At 35.9% G+C, this 19,556-nt stretch overlaps 1 protein-coding gene and 1 pseudogene across 3 annotated transcripts in view; both read left to right on the top strand.

Moving 5' to 3' along the window:
- The window catches only part of PAN3 (PAN3 poly(A) specific ribonuclease subunit), a 158,656-nt gene that overhangs the window by 73,665 nt on the left and 65,435 nt on the right, over nucleotides 1–19,556 (top strand). For both annotated transcript variants that reach the window (XM_011958276.1, XM_011958281.1), the window contains one exon: nucleotides 8,271–8,418. In XM_011958276.1, coding sequence (XP_011813666.1) covers nucleotides 8,271–8,418 — 148 coding nt within the window. The remainder of the gene's footprint in view (nucleotides 1–8,270; nucleotides 8,419–19,556) is intronic.
- On the top strand, nucleotides 2,567–4,539 carry LOC105523453 (annotated as a pseudogene). The gene has a single exon (XR_001003609.1). The product of XR_001003609.1 is annotated as an elongation factor 1-alpha 1 pseudogene (transcript).

The raw sequence follows: 19,556 nt of genomic DNA, 5'->3' as shown, positions 1-19,556 counted from the left end.
AAGAGGAGAGAGCTCACATACAGAGAGAACTCTGGCAATTTGCTAAGGGATCCCTCTTGAATCTTTAGCTGATGTGAATTCAGGATGTGAATGAAGAGGCTAACAGAGCTGGAAAAAGAAGTTGCCAAGAAGATCACAGTCAACAATTCTCAGATCTATACATGACCCGGAGTAGTTCCTGTTCTCACCAGCCAACGTGGAAAACTTCATAACTCACGAAGCACCAAGTAAGGCTAATTGGAAGGCATTTGCCTCAGTAGTGGGGTCAAATTAGCCTTAGAATAAATTCTTCCCCGGTTCCTCCTAACAAAACTTAAAAGCAAGACCTGGAAGAATCAAACTAATTTTTAAGCACTTTAACTACAATGGAGAGCAAAGGTCAAGATTTGCAGGAATACAAAAATATCCAGCACCCAGCAGATAAAAGTCACATTATTTACCATGTAATCAAAAGTTACCAAACAGGCAAAGAAGGAAAGTAAGACCCATGAAGAAAAGAAAATATAATCATTCAAAACTGATCCAGAAATGATTCAGAAATAGTTATTTAAGAACATCAACAATAATTATTATAACTATTTCATATGTTGAGGAAGCTTAGAGGAAAGATTAAACATGTTAGTACAGGAATGAAACATATATATAAGAAATCCAAATCAGACTTTGAAAGTTTAAAGCTATAGTGTCTGAAATGAAAAATATGTTGGATGGGATTAATGGCAGTAGACGCTGCAGAACTGTTTAGTGAACTTGAAGGCATAGCAGTAGAAACTGCCCCAAAAAACCACATGCAGAGAAAATGTGAGCCATGGGGTAACATCAAGTGACCTAATATCCGAATAATTGGAGTTCCTGATGGGGCGGGTGGGATGTACAGAGAAAGTATTTTAAGAAATATTGGGCAACATTTTCCAAACTTGATGAAGCTGTAAACCCACAGACTCAAGGTGTCCAGTGAATCACAGGCAAAATAAACATGAAGAAAATTACACCAAGGCACATCAAAGAAGCAGCCATGCCAAAAAAACAAAACAAAACCATTTTTGCGGAACCGCTATACCATTGGCTTTCCATATCCATGGGTTCTACATTCTTGGATTCAACCAATCATGGATGGGGGAAAAAAAAAAACCTAAACACCAAAAAAAAAAATCATACAACAATAAAAATAATACAAATAAAAAATACCATGTAACATATAGCATTTGTATTTCATTAGGTATAAGTAATCTAGAGATGATTTAAGGTATATAGGAGTATACACCTATGTGCATAGACTACATATAACTATTAGGCATTTAATATGAGGAACTTGATTACCTGTGGATTTTGGTATCTGTGGAGGGACTGGAGGGTCCTGGAACCGATCTCCTGCAGGTGCTGAGAAACGACAGTACTGATAGCTGATTTCTCACTGGAAATAATACAAATCGTAGACAATATAACAGTGTCTTTAAAATACAGGAAGGAAAAAAAGTGTCACCCTAGAATTCCGTACTTGGAAAAATATCCTGCAAAAATGCAGTCAAATTGAGTGCACTTTTGCACTCAAAAACTGGTAAAATTCGAACGAGGTGGGCAGTTTAGCTAAAATTATTGCATCGGTGTTCATGGTTTTGAAAACATACTATGGTTATGTAAGATGTTACATATCATGAAACAAGGTGAAAGGTAACATTTCTTAAGAGTTTTACACTGTGTCAAAAGATTTTTTTTTTTTTTTTTGAAAAAAGCAAAAAAAAGGGGTGGGGGTTGGGGGAGGACTTCAATCCAGACTACTTGGTGAACTCTCACAGCTTCGTAATAGAAAATTTAAAAACTCAATAAAAGTAGTCAAAAAATGTGAACATTTCAAAGAAGATATAAAATGACAAATAAGTTATTTGGGAAATGCTAATTAAAACCACAATGAGATACCACTACACACCTATTAGAATGTCTAAAATGAAAAGACCAACCAAAGCATGTATTCCTGAGGACACAGAGCAACTTGATCTCTTACACAGTGCTGGTGGACATAATAAAATAATACAACTAGGCTGGAGGATCACTTGAGCAGCTGTAGTAAGCAGTGATCTTTCCAGTGCACTCCAGCCTGGGTGACAAAGCAATAGCCTGTCTCCAAAAGAAAAAAAATAAAAAATCACAACTACTTGGAAAAGAGTTTACTAACTTAAAAATGTTATATATACGTACGTATTATATGCCCAAATCATTCACTGGTACATTTTTAGCCAAGAAGAACGAAACGTGTATTTGTATACAAATGAAACATGTATTTGTGTACAAAGGCTTGTGTACAGATCTTCACAGCAGCTCTGTTTGTAATAGCCAAAACCTGGAAACAATCTCAGTATCTAATGGATGAAAGGATAAACAAATTATAGTATATTGATAATGTTGAATACTCGTAAGCAATACAAATGAAGTATTGATAGATGCAGTGACATGGGTGAATCTTTATGCCGAGTGAAAGAAGCCTATCAGCTTTTTTGCAACGGGTTTGCCACCAGAACACAGGTGTCGTGAAAACTACCCCTAAAAGCCAGAATGGGAAGAGACTTTTATCAACATTGTCTTCACTGGACACATAGATTCAAGGCAAGTCCACCACTGCTGGCCATCTGATCTACAAATGTGGTGGAATTAACAAAAGAATCATTGAAAAATTGGAAAAGGAGGCTGCTGAGATGGGAAAGGGCTCCTTCAAGTATTCCTGGGTCTTGGATAAACTGAAAGCTGAGCATGAACGTGGTCTCACTATTGATATCTCCCTATAGAAATTTGAGACCAACAAGTTCCATCATTGATACCCCCGGACACAGAGACTTCATCAAAAACATGATTCCTGGGACATCTCAGGCTGACTGTGCTGTACTGATTATTGCTGCTGGTGTTGGTGAAATTGAAGCTAGTATCTCCAAGAATGGGCAGGCTGGTGACCATGCCCTTCTGGCTTACACACTGGGTGTGAAACAACTAATTGTTGGTGTTAACAAAATGGATTCCACTGAGCCACCTTACAGCCAGAAGAGAGATGAGGAAATCATTAAGGAAGTCAGCACTTACATTAAGAAAATTGGCTACAATCCTGACACAGTAGCATTTGTGCCACTTGCTGGCTGGAATTATGACAGCATGCTGGAGCCAAGTGCTAGCATGCCTTGGTTCAAATGGAAAGTCACCCGTAAAGATGGCAGTGCCAGTGGAACCATACTGCTTGAGGGTCTGGACTGCATCCTTCCACTAGCTTGTCCAACTGATGAGTCCTTGCGCCTGCCTCTCCAGGATGTCTACAGAATTGGTGGTATTGGTACTGTGTCTGTGGGCCGAGTGGAGATTGGTGTTCTCAAACCCATTGTGGTGGTCGCCTTTGCTCCAGTCAACGTTACAACTGAAGTCTGTTGAAATGCACCATGAAGCTTTGAGTGAAGCTCTTCTTGGAGACATTGTGGGCTTCAATGTTAAGAATGTGTCAATCACAGATGTTTGTTGTGGCAGTGTTGCTGCTGACAGCGAAAATGACCCACGAATGAAGGCAATTGACCTCACTGCTCAGTCGATTATTCTGAACCATCCAGGCTAAATCAGTGTTGGCTATACCCTTGTACTGAATTGCCACTCAGCTCAGGTTGATGCAGGTTTGCTGAGCTGGAGGTAAAGATTGATTGCCGTTTTGGTAAGAAGCTGGAAGAAGGCCCTAAATTCTTGAAGTCTGGTGATGCTGCCATTGTTGATATGGTTCCTGGCAAACTCATGTGTGTTGAGAGCTTCTCAGACCATCCTCCTCTGAGTCGTTTTGCTGTTGGAGATGTGAGACAGACAGTTGCTGTAGGTGTCATCAAAGCAGTGGACAAGAAGGCTGCTGGAGCTGGCAGGGTCACCAAGTTTGCCCAGAAATCTCAGAAGGCTAAATGAGTATTATCCCTAATACCTGCCACTCTAGTCTTAATCAGTGGTGGAAGAATGGTCTCAGGACTTAGTTTCAATTGGCCATTTAATTGTAAAAGACTGGTTAAAGATAACAGTGCATCTTAAAACCTTCAGAAGGAAAGGAGAATGTTTTGTGAACTAGTTCATTTTTGTTTTTTTCTTTTCTTTTTTTTTTGCATGTGGTTAAGTTACTAGTTTTTTAAATCAGTACATTTTAATGGAAACAACTTGACCGAAATTCTGTCACAGAATTTTGAGACCCATTAAAACAAAGTTCAGCGAGAACAAAACAAGCCAGGTAAAAAACACATATATATGTATGACCCATTTATGTGAAAAATGTTTAAATGCAACTAATTCATAGTGACAAAAAGCTCATCAGTGGTTTCCTGGAGACTTGGGAACAGAGAGCAGAGAGGGGTGGAAAGGAGGGGGGAGGGGTTTAGAAGAGGCCTGTGCAGACTTTAGTATGATGTATATAGTCCTTATATTGGTTTGGGTAATGGTTTCAAGGTTGTATACCTGTGTCAGGAGTTGCCAAAGTTTTAAGTATGTACAGTGTATTACATGTCAATCATACCTGAAATAAAAGAAAAAGTCACCAGGTTAGGTTTTCATTCAGGGGATAGAAAGATTACTGATACCAATTTACAAAGCCTTTAAAACAGGTAAAGCAAGCTGAGCTCTTTAAGGAGCTGTCCAGTAGTTTTATGAGTTTGCTATGTGATTAAAATAACCCTGACCAGTATTCAGGAATATTAGTAGTTTCTGAGTTATTCATCCCATCATTGTATGACAACTATTTTTTTCTTATAGGCCTTTTTGAGCCATATATGCAATGAAATGTTACATATCTTATGTTCTGTTATTATTCAACAGAAACTTCTTGTCTTTCCATCTAATTTAAAAAAAGAGAAAGTTTAGGCCAGGTGTGGTGGCTTACCCCTGTAATCCCAGCACTTTGGGAGGCCGAGGCGGGTGGATCTCTTGAGCCCAGGAGTTCGAGACCAGCCCAGCCAATATGGTGAAACCCCGTCTCCACTAAAAACACAAAAATTAGCCAGATGCTGTGGTGGGCGCCTGTAATCCCAGCTACTCTGGAGGCCGAGGCAGGAGAATCGCTTGAACCTGGAGGGCAGAAGTTGCAATGAGCCGAGATCACGCCGCTGCACTCCAGCCTGGGTGACAGAGTAAAACTCTGTGTCAAAAAAAGATAATTACAACAACATTTAAGTTAACGGTCAGGATTCTTGATTAATTATATGTGAGTCTAGAGGGTAGTGGTAGGGATCATTTTCGAAAGTTGGGGGATGATGTCATTTTGGAGAACTCACTATATGAGAAGCACTTGGTTGTTTTTGACATGAAAACTTGGGGGCAGGCCGGGCACAGTGGCTTATGCCTGTAATCTCAGCACTTTGGGAGGCTGAGGTGGGCAGATCACTTGGGGCCAGGAGTTTGAGACCAGCTTGGCCAACATGATGAAACACCGCCTCTACCAAAAATACAAAAATTAGCCAGGCTTGGTGACGCACACCTGTAATCCCAGCTACTAGGGTGACTGAGGCAGGAGAATCACTTGAACCTGGGAGATGGAGGTTGCAGTGAGCCAAGAAGCCAAGATTGTGCCACTGCACTCCAGCCTGGCGACAGAGTGAGACTCCATGTCAAAAAAAAAAAAAAAAAAGAAGAAAAGAAAATTGTGGGGTAAATTTGAGTGTATGAAAATCTAAGACTATTAAATGAACATTAATTTTTTAAAATGTCCACTTAGAACTATTTAAAGTATAAATGTAAATTAGGGTTTTAATTATGAATATAAATGAGTGCATATCTGTCCATTTACAGAAACCAAAAATTTAATATTATATCTATGTCTTTAGGAAAGGATTATTCAAGCATAGGGCAGGGATAGTAAAACTTTAATGTTTTTATTTCTGTTTTTCTTATTTATCCCAAACTCCTTATTGTTGTTGAAGTTAGTCAAATAATTTATATAACTCAAGTCCTTATGTCTTCTAATCCTAGATGAAACCTTTGCCTCCTAAACCTGAAAGAAATAGGTTCTTTTTTGAACAGGTATTTCATTTTAATGTGATACTTGTTTTAGTTACCTGTTTAGCCTTATCTTTCAAAAAATTATTCTTAACATGTTAAAAATATATACCTATGCTATTTTTAATAGATTTTATAGTTTTAAAAAAAGATTTATATTTTAAACCAGTAATATTAAAGAGGTTTTAAGAATGTATCTTTATTGTTGCATCTTATTTTAAAGATTTTTATCATGAAAAAGTATTCTAGGTAAGGTCTTAATTTCTGATTTGTACTTTAAATGTATCTGATCATTCTCTGATCTGGCTACAGTTAATTTATATTATCAAAGATTTTTTGTGTGTGCTGTTGTACCTGAATCTTACATAATTATTTTTCTGCCATTTAAATTATTTTATCTTTCATCTCAAGTGCTCACAGTTGAACAAAACAAACTCTCAAACCACCAAATCAAGGAATACTAAATCAAGAAAACAAGTAGGGTTTTAGGTCATCCTTTTCAGTTCTTAATTCAAATTCATTGTTGGGTAGATTTCGGCATCCGTGGTTATTGAATCTGTAGAAGTTACAGTTCTGTGTGTAAATCTTAATAGTTAGGTTAATTTTAATAACTTCCACTCATACATATTTGGAGGTCCTTTGTAATTTATGAAAGGTAGGATGGACCTCCCCCTCCTTTTTCCCCTTTACAGGATCTCAAACATAATAAAAATAGGCTTTCAAAATAATAAGGCTAGAGAAACTCATTTTTGAAATCGGTCTGTTATTTACTGTAATTGTAGGATATATGTGAAATAGAAACTGGGTAATACCTGTTTCTCAGGAACATACTAAACATATTCATATTGTGTATTATTTTCCTCATGTAGTTTTGGTGTCTCCTAGTAATCTTATGTAATCCCAAAGTCCATGTCTCTAGCCATTTTGGACTCTTTTTTCACGATATCAATGGCTTTTATCTTGACCCTCAACTTCTAAGATTTAGGTTTAACTGGGACATACTGGCCCTGTCATACTTTTCATTCTGTTGGTAGCCATTTGTTGGCTTATAACTAGGAAGGTACTACATTAGTAAAATGCAGTGGCTTGTTTTCTCCTCCAGAAATCAAGGAATTGGCCATCCGTTTAGAGAACATACCACTATTTTGGGGAATGTTACAATTGGAAATTTTTTAAAAATACATTTAAGTCACAAAAGAGGATTTTTTCCCCTTTGGAAAATATAGCCTCAGGCCTGATTTTACTTTTTCAGAAATTGGTGCCTTAGATGTGGCAGTAAAAGATTGATTCTATAGTTCTAGTATATTTTAATTAAGCCCAGATTTAGCATTTGTTCTATATTGTATCACTTTTTATTTAACTTTAGCTGGCACATAGCTGATAATACTCGTTTTGGAGTTTACATTTGGGTTAGCTTGGTGACTTGTTACCTTCCAGATGTAGTATTTTGAACTCTAACTTGGCAGTATTTTGAACTCTTAACTCATTCATATTAAATAGGGAAGTTGTTCTTTCTGCCTTCTGTGGAAATTTAATGTGGACAATATGTAGACTTTTTATGACTCTTACGTATAGTCTCATATGTTCTAGTATTTCTTAAAGCTAAAAATACCATGCCACTTGAATATATAAAGAGTTGTAGCATAGTACCACTGTGAAAAGATGTTTTCCATGTAATCTCATAGCCAAATATTTTTCAGTGTAACAAGTCACACATGGTACTGCATGGGCATTAGGATCACTTTAGTTTTTCTTATATCTTGATTCCTCCCATATTTGCCTTGTTTTTAAATGTTTTTCTAACCTTTACTTTGTTACTTAAATACATGATACCATATTATTAGGGAAATGTTTGAAGTGACTACAAAAAAGAAAGTGATTAATATTGGAAGAAAGCAGTTTTGACCTTTATCTTGGTAGAAGTGGTTTAAAGATACTAAACTTGAAACTTGTTGCTCAGTTTTGAGGTAATCTCAACCTCCCGGTTCTCTAAAACATAGTAGTTTGGTAATGATGCATGCTTGATAATAAAGACAAATTTTACACATTACTGAGGTTAAAATTCTGCAAATGAAATGATTAAAATCTTCAAATTTGATGATCAAATTTCCTTTAAGAAATTTAGTTATGACACACCAAAATATGGAACCTAAAACACTTGTTAATCCTTTCAAGAATATATTTTACTTAGTAAATAAAGCACTGTGGAATAATGCCTAGTAGATTCAATGTCTTTTTTTGGCTTAAAGTGTGTTAACTTACTATATTTGATTTTTAAATAGACACCAAATCCTACTGCAAGCGAGTTTATTCCTAAAGGAGGATCATCCTCCAGGCTGAGTAACGTGTCCCAGTCAAATATGTCTGCCTTCTCTCAAGTTTTCTCTCACCCATCCATGGGAAGCCCTGCTACTGCTGGATTAGCACCAGGTAAGTTGAGTAACTATTTCCAGTGAGTTCCAGATACCAAATCTGTAAGCACCATTTACTATTAATTTATCAGAACTGAAAATGTATACTTGAATGATTCACACTTGAACAAATTATGAGCTTTATGTTCTAGTTTTTGGTACCATAGGCCAAATGTGTAGTTGAGAATTTTAAAGCAAAATTTAAATATGAATGAAATTACCAAATAAGAATTTTTATATATAAAACTCACAAAAAAATTTAAAGGGGAAAATGGTTATTTAGGAAAAAAATTATCTTTTTGTATTTCTCTATTTTTAAAACTTTGTGCTGTTTCACCCAAACTTATAAAGGCATCAGAATTATGTACATATGCCTCAGATCTACATATGCCTTTTGTATCTACATATGCCTTTTGTATTAAATTTCTAAAAAGTAATTTATATAATTCGACATCTTTAGATGGTATTCCCTTTCAGATGTTTGATTATAAATGCTATAGTAGTAATTTTAAATTGGGTAAAGTATTATAAACAGTAGTAGGAAAAAAAACATACCACATAAGGGATCATTGCAGTAGAGAAAACACTTTTTAGTCATCTTCTGCCAAGTGTACTGATAATGACAGAAGAATCTGAGCAAATGTGCTTGTACTCCAGAATTCCTGAAGGCATAGTTCAGTGCCACCCTTTGAGAAATCTATGATTCTTCGCAGTCTCCGTTTTTATCTTAAGAATTCATGCAGATTTTTGCATCTACTACTCCATAATGTTTATTTTAATATAAAAATATTTAAATTTTTTAAATTAACATCACTTATCCCCACTGCTGTATACCTTGATTTGGAAAGCAAGGTGATGTGCACAATCACATTAATAGTAAGTCCTGAGCAGATTGGTATCTTACGTTTGTCAAATGTTTGAGTTGCACACACAAATTATGCTTCTAGAACCTATACAGGAAAATCAGCACTTGGTCTTGAACATTAAAAAAAAAACAGAAACAAAATGAAATATATATACCCACTAAAAGCCAAAGGATGTATCTAGATCAGCTGAGAACTGGTACTGCCTCCAGGGCTTAATCCAATTAGTAAGTAAATCTTTGATTTAAATACTGATATATCTAATTCAAGGACCTCTTTGGGACGAAAAATGGGAGAAGATAAAGATAAAGGGGAGTAGAGCATCTGTTTTAGCATTAAAGTATCAGTGTACTCAGACTTAATAACCTTGTGTTGCTAAGGATTTTGTCAGCGCCTCATTTCCCCACCATTCTTTCTGTCTTACTACCCACCTCCCTTCCAACTCCCCTCCCCCGACTTGTTCCCTTACCTTTTCTTCTACTTTGGTTTTTTTTCAGGTTCAGTTAAATTTGTAAGCATTTTCCTTTCTTCCCTAGAAAGCAGTGTCAGAATTGAATATCTCTGGTAGCCTAAAAATTTTTTTGTAAGTAATGTACTACTATGATTTTTCTTTCACTGAGGTGTGTTCACATTGTTTACATGAGCATAATCTACAAGTGAGCTACACATTTTAAAATTTCTTAGACAGACATTGTCTAGACTTCTGAGCAGTGTTGTAATTCAACTTTATATGTCTCTTTCCAAAGCACCCGCAATAATGGGATCCATACAGCAATCAGAAAACTTTGGCCTTCTTAATTACATGCCAATTTATTTTGGTCTAACAATGCTTCCTTCCTCGTATCAGAAATAAACATTTTGTTAACTTATTTCATAAGACTAATTTAGACATGCCATTCAGAAAAAAATTAGCCTTTTCAATTGGAGGAGTTAAAAATATTAAAGGGAATTTTAAATTTAAAAACACTCAGTTTAAAAAAATCCATTAATGCTTATGGTATAGGTATAAGCTTATTTGGAGGTAGGTATATTCATTGGTCCCATTTGGACCTCACAGTTGAAACTTAGGGTGAAATTAATTAACTTAAATTAGCTGAAAAACTATTCTTCTACATAGTCCTAGCATTAAATGGTTATTCTAGCTCCTCTTAACAATGAAAGTAATCACTCCCTGGAACCATTGGAAATAGGTCATTATATCATATGAAATGTATTCCTGAATTCTAATAACTGTTATTTTAAAAGTGCTCTTCATTCACATGAGAAGTCAGTTAAAATGTTTTTAACAATGATGAATGATTTTGCATTAATTATTTTTTCTGTTTGGTTATTGGCTTAACACTCTGGAGATGAGCAAAGAAAAAAACTTTGAGCCTGCCTTTCGGAAAAACCATTGTACTCTTAGTGTCTGCCATCATTTCTTACCTACAAATGTTATTTTGTTTAAGGAAGGGTTCTTGACATTTACATTGTAAGGTTAAAGAATAAATACAGAGTTTATTTACCTACGTTAGTGGTGATTTAGTTTATTTTTAATGCTTACTGTCTATTATAGGTGTAACTCATTAATTTTAGTTACAAGTTTTTAATTTTCTTTTAAAATTTCTATCCCCAAAACTATTGCCCTTGAAAGTATCAAATTACTATAAAATATGAAACCTTAAATACTTTGACACCTATGTAAACTAGGGTAACGTCATTTCATTATGTATGAGAAAGTACGTCTCTAAATATATTTTTGACCAAATATATTTGTCAGAATTTTTAGGCCAATTTATTTTGGCCTAATATTTGCGCCAAGTTGAGTGGATATTAAGAGTACGTTTCCTCAAATTATGAGGAACAAAGGCATAATGCCTGGCACAAAGGAGACCCTGAGTGAATCACATTGCTTTTTTAAAATTTGTTTTGATCACTTAAGAAAAAATAAATCATATTTTTGGTATATGTCTCAATGTAAGAAATAAAACTTTATACAAATATTTGAATTTAATCACAGCTGATTAGGTTTAAAAGACATTAAAATATGTGGCATCTGTTTCTATCAAATTGTATACACACCCATTTTATTCTTTTTTAATTTAAGGAATCAAGGATTTAGAGATACAGTTTTGTTATGCACATTGAACCTATGAACAGTAGCTGCATTTCTAAGTGTCTTTTGTGAAGGTAGTTGTTTTAATGATACTAAAGATATGGCACTTGGGCTTCATTGTCTTTGAGAATCCCTACAATTATGCATATTTTTATTTTTAAATATGCATTTTTCTCTGGCAACAGCTTTTATTATCCTCTCTGAGGTTCATAGCCTTCCAAAAGTTAAGAACTACTGTTTTTTTTGTTTTGTTTTTTGTTTTTGAGACGGAGTTTTGCTCTTGTTGCCCAGGCTGGAGTGCAGTGGTGCTATCTCTGCTCGTTGCAACCTCCACCTCCCAGAGAATCACTGATGTAACACAACTTAAACAAGACTAATTTCCAGAGTGTTATATAGTAAGAGTACTTTCAAGTAACAGCCTAAAGATACATTTTTCTACTAGCTCTTGCTTAGGCAGAGGGTTTTTTTTGACTAGATCTCTGGAAACCAAATTATGAATGTGTTTAGTATATGAAATAATAGTTTATACTTTCATTTTTGTGTCATGAAAAGCCGTTTTTTTTTTTTTTTTGAGACGAAGTCTCGCTCTGTCTGCAGGCTGGGGTGCAGTGGCGCCATCTTGGCTCACTGCAAGCTCCGCCTCCCGGGTTTACGCCACTCTCCTGCCTCAGCCTCCGGAGTAGCTGGGACTATAGGCGGCCGTCACCGCGTCCGGCTAGTTTTTTGTATTTTTAGTAGAGGTGGGGTTTCACCGTGTTAGCCAGGGTGGTCTCCATCTCGTAACCTCGTGATCCACCCGCCTCGGCCTCCCAAAGTGCTGGGGTTACAAGCGTGAGCCACCGCGCCCGGCCGAAAAGTAACTTTATCATGAGAACTAATTGCTCAATGTCCTTTTTCATCAGAATTTTTTTCCCAAGTATTTTTAATAGTAGACATAGTTAACTAAGTCTTCGTGTACTTTAGATTTAATTACCTCAGTGTTAACAAATTTGCAGTGCCACAGTGTGTTTGAAAGTGACTTAAGTGCAGTAGGAACAGCACACATTTCTGGGTAGTGTTCTTGTGTATCATTTGGTGGTTTAGTGCACAGTTGTGTCTCAGGAATTGAACGTCTCTCCTTCTGCTTAATTATTATGTGTGGGCCCTTGGGAGGGGCAGAGGTGAGTTCTTGTATTTGCAAATGTCATCACTGATTTATAAATGAGAAAACGAGTCACGGTGACTTTCAGCATTTTTCAATATTCATTCCTTCAAGATGAAAATAGTGCAGGTTTATTTTTTAATCATTAGATACGTTTTCTTGTAAATTATTATTACTTTAGAGAGAGGATCTCACTCTGTCGTCCATCCTGGAATGCAGTGGCATGGCCTTAGCTCACTGCAGCCTCCAGCTCCGGCTCAAGCAGTTCTCCCACCTCAAACTCCTGAGTAGCTGGGACTACAGACAACATGCCAGTTAAAAATACTCTTTTTAAAATTTTTTTGTAGAGACGAGTTCTCACTTTGTTTTCCAGGCTGGTCTCAAACTAACCTCAAGTGATCCTTTCTCTTCAACCTTTCAAAGTGCTAGAATTATAGGGGTGAGCCACCCCACTCAGCCTTTGTTGCATATTATTAAGGCAAACTCATATAATTGATATGGGGAGAATCATTTAATTATTATACCAAAATTAGCATTATTAAATAATTGTATTCATCTATTACCAAGTTTATTTTAGGTTTTTGGGAAAATAAATCCGAAGAAAATTATGTTCTTAGATCCAGTTTTTAAAAAATACTGAACAGTCATTTCTTATATATTCCTGAGGTTATGGTGCCAAATTGGTGGGTAAAATTGGCTAATACCCTTTTTTAAAAAAAACATTTTTAGCTTGAGAAATATGTGAGGGAGAAAGGGAAGGGAAAGAAAAAGGGGAAATTAATGTTTGTCATTCTTGTTCAGAAATATCAAAACTTATGAATGCTATAGACTGAAAGTAGGTATTTGTTCATAATGTTGAAGGGTTGGGATAAGCAGATCATTTTCAGTTTTAAAGTTCTGTGCTAAAAAATAAAATTCCATGATTGATTAGCTCTATGGCATTTCATATCATAGATGAGGAAATGGAGGTTTTATATATTTAAATTACATAGTGGTTGGATTAGGCAATAACATGATATTGGTTATCAATCTAAGTGGAAACTTTTGGGATTTACATAGTCCAGCCTTGTGCCAGTCTAGAGGTGGCATTTCTGACAGATTGTCATCTAGTCTCTGCTTAGTCACTTAACAGTAATATAAGGAATTCATTAACTAACCAAGGCAGCCAGCCAGTATGCATTTTAACGATTTGAATATAAAAGAAAACTCAGTCTTCTACTAAACCGAAGTCTGTCTTGTCTATCTTCCAGCCACTTGTCCTAGTCCTCTCCTTTTTTGTTGAATGGGAAAACAAATTTTTCCTATATGATAGTGCTTTTAGTTATTTTATTTTTCAGACTGGTTCTATGTGTGTCCATATAACTGATTTATTTGTAAGAGACAAGATGGCATCAGGCACTGGGGAGAAGTGTTACTCAGTTCAGCGAATTGTATAGGTCCAAAATTGTGAACTCTTGTAAGTCATAAGGAATGGAACACTAGTGTGGGTAAAATAAAATCCACAGATATGTCTACCTAGCTATATTACTACTTTGATATCCAGCTAAGGAGTGTACCATTGGGAAAATAGGAAACTCTTTGGAAACTGTTCTTTTTTTGGGAAAACACGATGAATCTATGGTCTTGAAGATGGTAAATATCTAAGCTCAGATTTTAAATTTCATTATGTGTTTTAGGGCTCTACATTAAGTGTTTCAAGGCACAAAAACTCTATAAGCTATTGCTTTAGATTACTTTGTGTTTACTAAGTGATATAATTATTAAAAATAAAATTATAACCATATTTATGTAGTTCTTAAATATCAGTTTTAATTAACATAACATAACAACATAACATAACAGATTTTCCTTGTAATTGTTTCTCAGAAGTCTACTGTTAAATGGATTCTGTGGGATAGTCAAATAATTATAGATCAGATTAATTTGATATTTCTGTCTAAATTGAATTCTTTAAATTAGTTTTGTACTTAATATCAATAATGGCAGTTTGGCATTAAAGTATCCTTCTAATTGTTTTAAATATTAATTAGATTTCCTAAACATCTCACAAATTGCTTAAGAAGAAGGGACCATACCATTTCTCATCTAGTACAAATTTAGGTATAAATGGTGCTTAATAAATGCTTACTCAATAGATAAGGCTTCATTTTTGTCTTGGAAAATACTTTTGTAATTGTTAGGTATCTCTTAAGTACAGTGAATTTTAATTAATAAACATCTTTGAAGAACTTCTAAAAACTGCAAATATTCAAGAATATGCAGGTGAATAGTCAAATGAGGAACAGAAATGTGCCTGTTGACAAAGTTTGACAGCATCAAAGCTAGAGTCACTGTGTGTTTTGAGATGCTGAAGCATTCTTATAACCAATTAAAGTATTTGTATTTTTACATTGCATGTTTCCACTCTTTGTAACTACTTTGTTTTTCAGGTATATTCAGCAGATTCATTCAAATCTTTCCAAGTTCTTTAGTTTGGAGATTACTTTCTACATTAAAAAAACAAGTAAAGTAACTATTTTATGATTAAGATCAGGGATCTCAAGGTTTTTGTGAAGTGGACCTTTTAATTGCCCTGTAATGAGGAGCTCATCCTAGAAGGAAGCTCCTCTGTGTATGCATGTGTAAGAACACAGATTGTGATGCCCCTGGGAAAGTTACTAACAGTAGAACTGTAGAATCATAACAGGGTTGGGAGTGCCTGCCGGCTATATTCCCTTCTCAGTTGGGAATTTCAGGAAACTGAGGCGAGACGTTTATGGCGCAGAGAGGGATGTGGCTGCAGCAGCTGGCTTGGAGACCTGTCAGGTAAGGCTTAAATAGCTACCAGTAGATAATATTCTACTGGTTGTGGAATCCCTGGTTAATGGGTCCTGATAGGTATAAGAGTTCCTATTGTGAGCTTCCTGTTTAAATCTCATTGAATTGGATGGTCTGTCCCATAATTAGGGGGTAGGGGCTGGATGGGAGTGGGTAGGGATTCCCATTAACTATGAGTTACCGATCCAGTGATCTACAGCTGCAGCAAAGTCTCTTGCTGCTCTTGGACTGCTTTCAGTGTATTGTGACTCGATTGCCTTTAGAACATGGTACCGGTTCTACTGAAGCAACTGTGTGATTTTCAGCATACCGCTTGGTTTCTGTGTTTTAGAGTCTTCAGTTCTATAAGAAGATAATAGTAGATGATTTTAAGTCTTACTGATCTAAAATTCTGTTTTTTCGAGACGTGGAAATCTGTAGAAGCATAGAGGACAGTAAACAGAGACAGAAATGAACAGTGATGAGAAGTAGTAAAAAGGGAAGGATAACATTTGTACTAGACTTAAGAAAGATTTTAGAAGGCATATAGACTTCTTGACATATTCTGTGTAAGTAGAAAATCTTCCCATGGCTCCCTTTGTTTCATAGGTGGAGATGAGGGGAGTTTTGTTTCAGCAATATAAGATTAGGTTCTGGGGTGAATCAGAGTGTTGTATTGGTTCTGGATGAACTGAGAAGCAGAAAGGACAGGTATAAATAAATGCTCAAGAATATTTCTGATCTGATTCATAGCTGAATGTGGAGAGTTAAATGTCCATCTTCCTTCCACCTCCTTCTTTAGTCAAGTAGGTTGAGAGCACCAGGGATCGTTTTTTCTTTAACCTTTTAGCTCTGTGATACCCAGAGCAATGTGCCCATTCGGAGGAGAAGACAGTGTTTGTGTGAATAAATTTACTGTTCTGTGTGTTACATTTCTGGTTAGGAGTGGTCCTCTAATTCTATAGGAGTGAATCAGATGGTTGTAGCCCCTTCTGTTTCTTAAATTATCCTTTGATTCTTCTCAGCTTGACCATGAAATTAGTCTTTTTCTTATTCTTAACTGCCTTTCAGATGTAGTTACTCTAGAGTGGGGCATGTAGGTAGGGTCTTAGTGAAAGGAGAGGTTGGCTAGGATGTTCTTCACATAGCTTATAAGGGACACAAGTTAAGAGCTTCTCAGGCTTCTCAAGATGTGGCCTTTTTCAAGTCCCCAAAGCACATAGGCATGTAAATCCTGCTCATAAATGTCTGCAATAACCTAGATGTGGATTGCATGTTTATTATGGTAATAATGTTTAGTTCTAAATTTTTCAGTCACGAATCTCTTACATATTGATATGTCTGAAATAAGATGTTTTCTCACGATTTCATAAGTACTTTCATATATTTTACATGTAGTTGTCTAGATTTTAGTGTGGTATTCCTGTACCTAGTAACTAATAACTAATAGTCATTTGGTGGGGGTACCTTTGAGAAAATAGTAAAATTAACATCAGTAAACAATAAATTAACATTAAGATTAAATATATTAACATCCTATTGATGTTAATTGATATTGATGTAAAAGGTATCAGTGTATTCACCAGCTGCTCTCTAAGCCATAGTTAATATAGGTTATAATCTTACTGCTCACTGTGCGTGAGGTGGTGTAAGTTAAACTGCCGAAACACACAGGTCCAAAATGTAATGACATGGCTTAATATGACAAAAATGTATTTCTTGCTTTTGTAACACTCCCAAGGCAGGATTCAAGTGGCTAGGATGCTCTTCACATAGCTTATAAGGGACACAGGTCAAGAACTTCTCAGCATCTCTCAAGTGAGCTAGAAAGGAAGGGCAAAGAGCATGAAGGAGCAAGAAATGGGAAGATGGGATGACCCAAACCTGAAAGTTTTTCCTATGATGACTTTCGACTAAAATCTGGACTTAAATTTTATTTTAAGCAGCTTGGCTGCATTTCCCAGCCTCCCTTAGAAGCAAAAGTTTCAACAGTTGATCCTGGTTATTTCATGAATATACATTTGGGATATTTTCTCATTTGCGTCTTTTGTAGTGAATTTAAAAATATCACCAAAGCAGCTGCAATAACTGATTTATCTAGCGTCAGGGAAAATGAATCTTTCCAGCATACTTGAATTTTTGGGATATCAGAAGCTTACTGTTTTAATTGTCAGAACTTTATATTTTCACAAATTTTTCCGTAGTACTCTCTGGCTTAAAACAAAATATAATCTTATTTTTTGATGACTCTTGTTCAACTATATGTGCCTCAGTAATTGTGTTGAACCATAATACACTGATACCCTTTACATATCCAAGTTTATAGAGCAGTTTATTTCAAGTTATGTAATTACTTAGATTTGTTATTCTTGCCACTGGTCTTCTGCTCCAATGAATTAGATTATAACTTTTTGAAGGTAAGGTCTTTCTCTTGCTTCTGAATCTCTTAAAGTGCCTGAAAGTAGTGCCTTGAATGGCCATAATCTGGCAAGCTTACTTTATTTTTTTGTTTTTATTGGTAACTCTGTTGTGCTGTTTATGACAGTGATTCTCAAATTTCAGTTTACCAGAATCTCCTAGAGGCTTGTTAAACCCCAGCATTGCACGGCCGGATCTCAGCTCACTGCAAGCTCCGCCTCCCGGGTTTACGCCATTCTCCTGCCTCAGCCTCCCGAGTAGCTGGGACTACAGGCGCCCGCCACCTCGCCCGGCTAGTTTTTGTGTATTTTTTAGTAGAGACAGGGTTTCACCGTGTTAGCCAGGATGGTCTCGATCTTCTGACCTCGTGATCCGCCCGTCTCGGCCTCCCCAAGTGCTGGGATTACAGGCTTGAGCCACCGCGCCCGGCCAGATTCGCTTTTCTTATGTGTTCCCAGGTGTTGCTGATGCTGCTACTTGTCCTGGGACTTCATTTTGAGAATGACTGCTCCATTTAGAACTTTTATAATTCTTATCTCCTCTTTCCTCTTAAACTCCCTTTCTCCTCTTCCTCCTAATCTGCTGAGAGCTAAGAACACAAATACATCTAGTACCTCTTTTTTTTTTTTTTTTTAAATGAGAAAAAGGCTTTGAGTCAAAGACTTGAATTGTTTCCTGTGAATAAGGTGCATGAGCTTTATGTTATCTTTTGGCTGAGGCTAGCATCACTTCATTTCTGGTTAATGTCTATGTTCTGAATACCTAAAGTCATCGTTGAATTCATGAATAGAGGGGTTGCCGATGCTTAGTCATGAATAAATCTGGGAGACAGGGATTCCTTCCACCTTGGTAATGTTAGTGAGACAAAATATAAATTAGTTACTATAACTTTTAGTTTTTCAAGATACTTAGAAAATGAGTAGCGTAAGTACCGTGGCTGTTTAAAATTTAAAACCTTTAAGCAGAGTCCCATGGATGGGGGGTGGGGAACAACCCTTATGGTTCTGGAACTAGTAATCAGATATCTTTTATTTACATGTTACACTTTAATAGGTATGTTTTAAAACTGTTACAAAAAAATCAACTGAATTGTTCACATGAGAACGTGTCCCGGCAACAAAAGAAAGAGAAAATAAGAGAAAACAACTACATTGTTCATGTTAGATAAATAAGAGGCGCTTATTGATTCAACCACAGTTTTCTTGAGATCAACTTGAATTTTTGTTTGTACTTTGGTGGTAACTTTTTTTCATTGGAAAGAAATCCAAAATTAAAATTAACATTGTTAACTAAATCTTACTTTTTTGTGTGAAATTTTGTAATTAATTTTCATAAGGCATTCTTGTCTTAGAGTGAGTTTCTTGTTTGTAAAGAAAACAATACAACTTATCACTATGAATGAAGGACACCATTTACTCAAACATTCACTACCACTCGAGAAGAAAAAATGATTCTTTTGAACCAAAAAAGTTATATTTAGTAGCTAACACCTTTCTTCCCAGTTTTGGTGCTTCGTTTAAATAAGTGTTATTATTTAAAAGATTGCTACCATTGTAGAGTCTAGGGAGATCCTATCATTTTAGATCATTTGGCCAGTCTGGGGACAAGCAGGTAGGTTACTGTTGTGTTTCTTCAAACATTATAGAGACCAGGTAACTAAGCTACTCTTACAGGCTAGTGGGTAAGGTTCCTCCTAGTTCCTATATAGTTAAAACCCTGATGTTAGTTTTTTAAAATGTGTTGAATTATTAATGTTTTTGGGATTTACGCACTGCACTTTATACGGTCAATATTCTAATGATATTTGTTGAATTAATGGGAGTTCATCTAGAAATGACACCACT

Source organism: Colobus angolensis, unplaced genomic scaffold (genome assembly GCF_000951035.1).
Source record: "Colobus angolensis palliatus isolate OR3802 unplaced genomic scaffold, Cang.pa_1.0 Scaffold113, whole genome shotgun sequence".
In the NCBI taxonomy this organism is placed as follows: domain Eukaryota; kingdom Metazoa; phylum Chordata; class Mammalia; order Primates; family Cercopithecidae; genus Colobus; species Colobus angolensis.
The sequence above is the reverse complement of the archived record's forward strand: the minus strand, read 5'-3'. Positions and strand labels throughout refer to the sequence as shown.